At 38.2% G+C, this 7,396-nt stretch overlaps 1 protein-coding gene across 2 annotated transcripts in view; it reads right to left on the bottom strand.

The window, feature by feature from the left end:
• Positions 1-525: 525 nt before the first annotated feature.
• Positions 526-7,396, bottom strand: part of RTF1 (RTF1 homolog, Paf1/RNA polymerase II complex component) — a 30,204-nt gene continuing 23,333 nt past the window's right edge. For both annotated transcript variants that reach the window (XM_051621298.1, XM_051621299.1), the window contains exons 13-18: positions 6,677-6,798; positions 6,249-6,306; positions 5,607-5,684; positions 4,252-4,347; positions 3,918-4,029; positions 526-3,351 (exon numbers count right to left, since the gene is read on the bottom strand). In XM_051621298.1, the coding sequence (XP_051477258.1) occupies positions 3,245-3,351; positions 3,918-4,029; positions 4,252-4,347; positions 5,607-5,684; positions 6,249-6,306; positions 6,677-6,798 (573 nt within the window). In that variant the 3' untranslated portion in view covers positions 526-3,244. The remainder of the gene's footprint in view (positions 3,352-3,917; positions 4,030-4,251; positions 4,348-5,606; positions 5,685-6,248; positions 6,307-6,676; positions 6,799-7,396) is intronic.

The following is a 7,396-nucleotide window of genomic DNA, read 5'->3' as shown; positions in this document are numbered from 1 at the left end:
CAAAAATCTCCAAAATCCAGCCAGAACAATCTCTCTGGAAAAATGAGTCCATTCTCTGACTGTTACAAGGGTGAAAATGTTTTTCCTTACATCTTGGCAGAACCCATCCTGTTTAAACTTCTGTCTGTTGTGTTCCTCCCACCAAGCACCCCCTGAGAACTGTCTTGCTTCATCTCATTCAGTAGCTTCTCTAAGTTCAGCTACATGCTTTAGCATCTTTGGTTACAAAAGTAGACTGGAGTTCTACAAGGTGAGCAAAGCCTGTGTTTTTAGTGAGATGCAGCAGAGGTGCAAGTAAACTGAGCTTCCAAGAGGCTCTGATTTATTCTAGTTGATAGGGAGCAACTCCAGTCATTAAATAGTGACCCAGGAGTCAATAGCCACTCTTGCAAAAGAGGGGGCTTACTTTTTGTTAAGTATTTTAAATAAAATTGTTCAGACTGATAAAAACGTGTCAGCTTCTGAAAAAACAAATCCCAGACAGGAAACCCTTAGAACCTCGGATCAAGGGATAAACAGTCAACCTTATTAAACCAACAAACCAAGTTTATTTATAGAAGTCTGTACAATTGTGATGAACTATGCTAGGACATCAATGAAACAAAGCAAACGAATCTCTCCCTCTCTAAAGAGTGGGAGGTGTAGTCACCCACCTTTACATGCACTTAAAGGAAAAAAGATTACAGCTTTCATACACAGTTCTGTAACTATTCAAGAGTACTTTCTTGATGTATTATTCTCAATATAAGAGGTTTGAGTGATAATTTACTGACTGTTGCCTCTCTTAAAAAAACAAAGGGTATTTCAGCAGAATCCAAAAACTTTGAGGGTAAGTGGCAGTTTCTTAGCTGCAGGTAACTAGGACATAGTCCATAATTTAGATCTGCATTCTAAACTCACTGCATCTCCTCTGGTTTGGTTAATCTCCAGTAAAAGTTACTTGCAACACTGTATGGGTCTCATCAACATTTTGGCTGTAGTACAGACTATTCTTGTGTTACCAAATGTGGAAGATACCTAAACCCAATATATCAAGGGCAAGCATGTAAAAAATACTGAATTTGAGTTAACTTTACCTTTAGAGACCACTTGTCACTGCACCTCAGAGCTCTGAGGCATTTCTGTGGAAAAATCAGTTCCTTAATCGCTTGATTTTGTAATTATTTCTGCAAAGCACTGGAGAGTGATTATTTTGAAAACTGGCTATTGCAAAACAAATTCATGTTTTTTTATTACAAATCTGTAACATCATTGAAGCTGTTGAATAAAACAAAATCATATCAAATGCATATCTACACAGTGAATCACGATGTTTCCTATGAAGTTACCATGGCAGATTCCATAAATCCACTCTTAAAAAGTTGAAAGTACATATATGTGAGAGCCTACTACAACTCCAGAGAAGCTGCTAAAATAGGCCATCAAATAAAGCAGCCTATGATTACATATTTACAGAATAACCCATGTGTCCTAGAACTATGGACTATTCAGTAAATAAGTATTGAAGGATTCCTAATTGTATGTTTACATGGTAGATATAAGCTGCTTCATAGGTTGATTTTCTTTTTATACACAGTTCATAGTATCAATCTGCACACAATTACATGATGTTTCTTTAAAGCTACTGGTAAAAAAGGAAGAGAAAGTTAAATAAGAACTAGATTAAAGTTGCATTAAGAATCCAACAAGAAAGTATCAAACACAGGTTTAAACGTAACCAGTGCATGATTTCAGAAAAACAGTAATGCTCTGACACAAGAAGAGCATCAGCATTTTCCCTCTTCAGGGTCCCCCAGAAACATTCCTATCCAGTTCAGTGCTTAAGTTATTATACACGTACTGGCCTGAGTAGGAACAAACACGTGATTGCACGCTTACCTGAACGAGGGCCTCTAACCTTTTAGACTTCTAATTATCTTTTAATTTAGTTCTTAGCTCCATATATTCAGTTGTATCTTGTTTGGAAAAGTTCTTTGTTAAATGTCATTTATATTTACACTTTGATTCTTTTTATTATTTTTTTTTTTACACCTGAGTGATAATTTAGCTGTCACCTTGTGTCCAGTCAAATATTCCATAAAGCCATATAATTCTTGTGCTAGAGTTGCACTCCACTTGTACCAGTTTATATATGAAAAATGTGCATCAGCTACCTCTCATACATTACCCACTGACCTTTCTACTATGTCCTTTCCCTTCCACACAAAGTGATTATTTCTTTTATTATTACTTTTTGTTTGTTTATAGAAGCCCCGCATTAATGGTTCACAAAGCAAGAAACAAAGTGAGCTGGAACCCTGTTAAGACACAATGACTTAACAAATATGTAATATTGGAGGCTTGAGGAAGAAATGAAAGCCCAACCAATGAGCACCCTAGGGCCATCCCAGAAAAACTTACTCCAGTCAAGTTACAGCTGGAGACTCCGGATGCACTAGAGATGACAAGTCCCACATCAAGAGCTGTGTACCCCTCTCTCATCAGTTAAGTGTAAGTAAAAAACGGAACATAAAGTTAAACAGCTATACCAGCCAAGCCGTTTTAGTAAGAAGAATCACATTTAATGAGTTTCTTTCTTGCAGTTTCAGATGCTCAAGTACAGCTGGTAGAAATTCAAAACAGCCGTAAAGAACTGTGACAGACGGATACAAATAGTACTGCAGCTTAAAAATGATAAAAAACACCTGAAAAAAAGTCACACAACCCTCCCAAAAAAATTTACACTTTGAACCTAAGCCAGTTTTTGAAGATTCCCTTCTCCAAAGCTAGGATGAAGGAGGAAGAAGAGGAGGAAGAAAGTGCAGATGACCTTCCAGCCACAAAGGTCTTGCGCCAATGTTTATTCACCACGCCTGTGGTGGTATGTAAGGGGAGATCACCAAGTGCTGATTCTGCGATCACCAAGAGATTCCTATGGAAATCCAGACCTCAGGCTAATACTGAACACCGAGTGGACCAACGAGCTGCATCAACAAAATAAAAACAAAACTCAAACTAAAAGAAATGGGAAAACCCCAAATAGCACAGATCCACATTTGTGAGGGGGGCAGGAAGAAAGGGCAAGAAGGGAGGTCTATACAGTAAATAGTTGAATGGTTTATGTTACAGATGACTGGCAGTTTTAAAGAGTCTTTTCCCAGCTCCATTGCTGCTCCAACCCAGAAGGGAGAACTGAAAAGGGAGGAAGAAAAGGTAGGACATCGTCATGGAGCATGCAGGATCAGAAGCAGCAGAGTGGGCATGCTCAAATAAGCCCCCGCCTCTTTTTGTAGTCCTCCAAGTTCAATGATCGCCGAGGGGCACCATCTTTTGCTGGTGGAGCCTTGGAGGTGATGGCCAGTGCCTTAGATTCTGTTGGGGGTAAGAAAAGAGTGAGGATTGAAATAAGTGAAAACTACAGATTTTTACTTCTTGCTTTTGCTGACAACTTCATCACAGAATCACATTTGGCTTCTCCAGTCTACATCAGGTTAGAACTTCAGTTAGTAATATGGCCAGTATCTTATCTTCATAGATATAACGTGCAATTTTCACTCTGCTTGTTAATCCAGCTTTCTGCTGATAACTATACTTACATTTCTTAAGAAAACTACTCTGTAGAACACCAAAAATCACAATACAAACAGAGCCTTCAGGCTCAGTTCTGGGATCTTTGAATAATCATTATGCCATGAGAACAGCAAGCACAAAACCAAAAATAATAAGCGGAAAGAAGTCTTGTTTTCTCAATAGATATCAATAGCATGCATCCCCTCCTCCTGAGTTCAAGACACTTGCCAACACAACAAACACAGAGTCATTGCTCCTATTTAAAGAGCCCACCAACAATTTTGAAGGAGTGATTCTGGAAAAAGAATCTACTGTAATGAGCTGGACAATTACATCCCCAAACTGGATGGAACAGCTGGAACACATACCTGAGCTAGGAACCTGAAGATCAATCTTTACATCAAAGTCATGTACTTTGAAAAGATCTTCTGAGAGGTCACTGGCTGATTTAGAGTTCACATCTTTATCCTTCCCTTGACCCTGAAATAAAAACTACAGGTAACTCTCCAACCCTTATCTGTCCAGATAAACAAGAGTCAAATTTTCTTTCCCCAGAAAAGAAAAGCTGCTATTTTCTTTGACAATGTTCTTCAGGATACCTATTTCTAGGACTGAATCATGCACATCTGTTATTAGTCCTAAGCTTCTAGAGCAAACAGCATCAGTGGATGGAATGTAACAGAGACAGAAATGTAAACTTGCCTTATTCATGTCCTTTGGAGCATCTGGTAATACACCAGATCCATATTTTGCATTTAGCTGGGCAAGGATGGCAGCTTGGACAGCAGGATCTCTGGACTGCAGAGGGTAAAAATAAAAAAATAAAAATAGTTTAAAAAATCTGGTTAAATTGGGAAAAACTATACTGCCATTTTTCTAAAACAGTGCTCATATATCCATGACTTGGAAACCAAAAGGGGCTTTAGACCAGTTAGCCCAATTGCCAAGATCTCAAAGACAACTGAACTCATCCTGATACACGTGTAATGCATCTGACAGTAAACAACTAAAAGTCTTCCTTCAGAAAGTCTCTTTGAGAAAATGAGAAATACATTTTCTTTTGAGATAATTTGCTTTCATGACTAGTCTTAACACTATTTAAAAATGTGGCTGAGATTGTAGGCTGTGTGTTTGTGATTTTTGGGGGGTTTTGGTGTCGTTGTTTTTTTACATTTTTTGGACTTTTCTTATGGTTGGACTCTGTGATCTCAGAGGTCCTTTCCAACCATGACTATTATGTGATTCTGTGTTTGTTTTCAGCTTATAGCTCCAGTTGAAACACTCTACTAGGGAGAAGAAATCTTTAGATTACTGTTTTCTTTACATAATAAAGCTACTCAGTTATGATCCTTTTCTAATAAAGAATTACTTCAGAAATAACTATTTAATTCAAGCCCTGCAATAAAATTCTTTTTTTATTCCCTTGCCAGTTTGTGGAGACTCACAAGAGCTAACCCGACCAGTTTATTTTTAGTACTGATACCAGAACCACATACTATCTCAGAACAGGCCTCAACAAATCCAGGTTGCTTAGAAGCAGGAGCTCATCACCTTGCTAGCCATCATTTATATAACTAGGGACTGCACTAGCAGGTTTTGCCACAGTTATCATAGAGGAGGTTTGTCTTAAACGATTTTATCCATCGCAGGCCAAAAATGTCTGCTCTCCTCTCTCCTTCCACAGACCTTTCAGGAAAGTTTCAACTAATTTGAAACAAAACTTACACCTAAAGCAAACTGTCTTCCCAGAGCTAACTAAGTCTGAGTAATTATACATAGAAGAACTCACCACAGAAGTCTAAGCCACAGTTGCTTTTCTATGTATATACCCACATCACTTATGTCCTTCACACTTTACATTTAAAAAAAAAAAAACCCACATTGCTTTTTCCTTCTTTTGGGATAGTGAGACCAGGATCTCACCCTTGCATCTGGAGTGCTAACAGCATATGGCACAGTTGGGAATGAATATGAACATTTTCCTTCCTACTCTCTGCATTACATAGGTTTTTGTTTCTCTGCAAATTGCCTTGATCAAACTTCAGTATAACACTCACATTAGACACTATCGTGGGCTTGCACTGCCGCCTAGTAAAGGGGTCCATTTGTTGGTTTTTCATGCTGTGACTTTCAGCCTGAAGAAGAAAAAGTATATGGTTTTATAGAGTTAGCTACTTGTACCCTTGTAAACCCTCCCACAGCATGCTACCTATGCAAGCACTCATCAGCTATATATAATACCAAGATCAGAGGAAAACCAGCAACAGCATTACAAAGATTTTGACACACCCATAGTCCCACGGTTCACAGGGCAAAACTGTCCTTATTGACTATAACACAGAAAACAGGTGCACAACTCTCAGGATAAAGACTTAACCATTTGTTAGTAAGCTTTACTTTTCCTTAGTAGAAGTGTTAATGCAGAGAATCAAACATTTCTTTTACTACTCTATCCTCCGAATTATCCTTTCTGATTTCTTTCCCATACAAAATTCACTAAGTCACTATTACAGTCAGTAATCTGATGATAATTGAGTTGATCAAAAGGATAAAGCAATCTACTCTAAAATCATGTCATTTGCCTATATGAAAGATTTTACAGACCATTTATTCAATGTATTTAACTTTAGCCAGCAATTATCCCCCTTTGCATCATTTCATTTCTACTGGTACAGATGTATTAATTAAGCACTATTTACCACAAGAGCCTTCTCAGACTCAACGATATTCCACTCTCTGTTTCTCTGGTTGATGTAACTGCAGAGAAAAAAAAAAAGAGGGTGGGGGAAAGAAAAATAAAGTGATTCTCATTTATCAGCCCCTACACAATAAAATCTCTGACATTATTCTTGCAGCTTCATCCTGATCACAGATTACTCTTATTGCAACACAACTGCTACCTGGATGCATGTGGAAGAGAGTTACATTTTTCAGTTCTAACTGAGTGAAAAATGCAAAGAGGAGAAGATAAACACTAACAGAGCCATCATGATACACAGCTTAACAATACACTGGGCAGGAAAGAAGAGAAAAAAACCCCACCATTTACTCACTACTGCATTAGCTTCTCTATATATTTTGATGGAATACTATTTAAGAAAGAAAATCCCCAATACCAGCTTCCTACCTGATTGCAGAAATGTTTTTTGTTCGTTGTCGATCCAGGGCCTCTGCTCTCTCTTCCAGTTCATTAAGCTGATCTTGAATCTGTTTGGCCTTATCTTGGTCCCCCAAGTCCTCAGCCATAGCCTTCAACCAAACAGTAACTCATTAGGCACTACTCTCTACCACAGAGCTAGTCAGAGAAATGAGGGACAGACCCATGAACCAGCCAACTATCCCTATTCCAGTTGCAAGTGTTCTAGCCCACATGGTAAGAACACAACAAAGAGCTAAACTGTCCTTACAGTTCAAGACAAAACAGGACTTCTTACTCTCTGAAGAACTCTGAAAACCTTTGAAACCCATTAAGCTAAGGAAAACATAGGAACACTAGTCCCAGCATGAAGAGGGTAAGTCAATTAGATGATTTAAGTCACAGGTTTGATTAAAATTTAATATCACTATTTAGCAGCTCAGAAAAGAATTATTATTTCTGGAGCAGTCGGCATTTATTTCAGGGAATTGGAGAGTCTCCAGCCACGCCACCAGACCAATAGTAGCTTATTATGCCACCTGGTGACAATAAAAAGGAATTACACTCTTCTACAGCGGAAAACTAACCATGTACATATATTCGTCCACAGTAAAATGGTGACCAATTAATACAGGCAAGCCAAAGAATGTAGAACTAAAGACTAATACAAACTCTTGGTCTTCAATGTATATTAAGCACGAATGTCTTGAA

This window comes from Apus apus, chromosome 5 (genome assembly GCF_020740795.1).
Source record: "Apus apus isolate bApuApu2 chromosome 5, bApuApu2.pri.cur, whole genome shotgun sequence".
Taxonomy (NCBI): domain Eukaryota; kingdom Metazoa; phylum Chordata; class Aves; order Apodiformes; family Apodidae; genus Apus; species Apus apus.
Note: the sequence above shows the minus strand (reverse complement) of the source record. Positions and strands in the feature narration are given on the sequence as shown.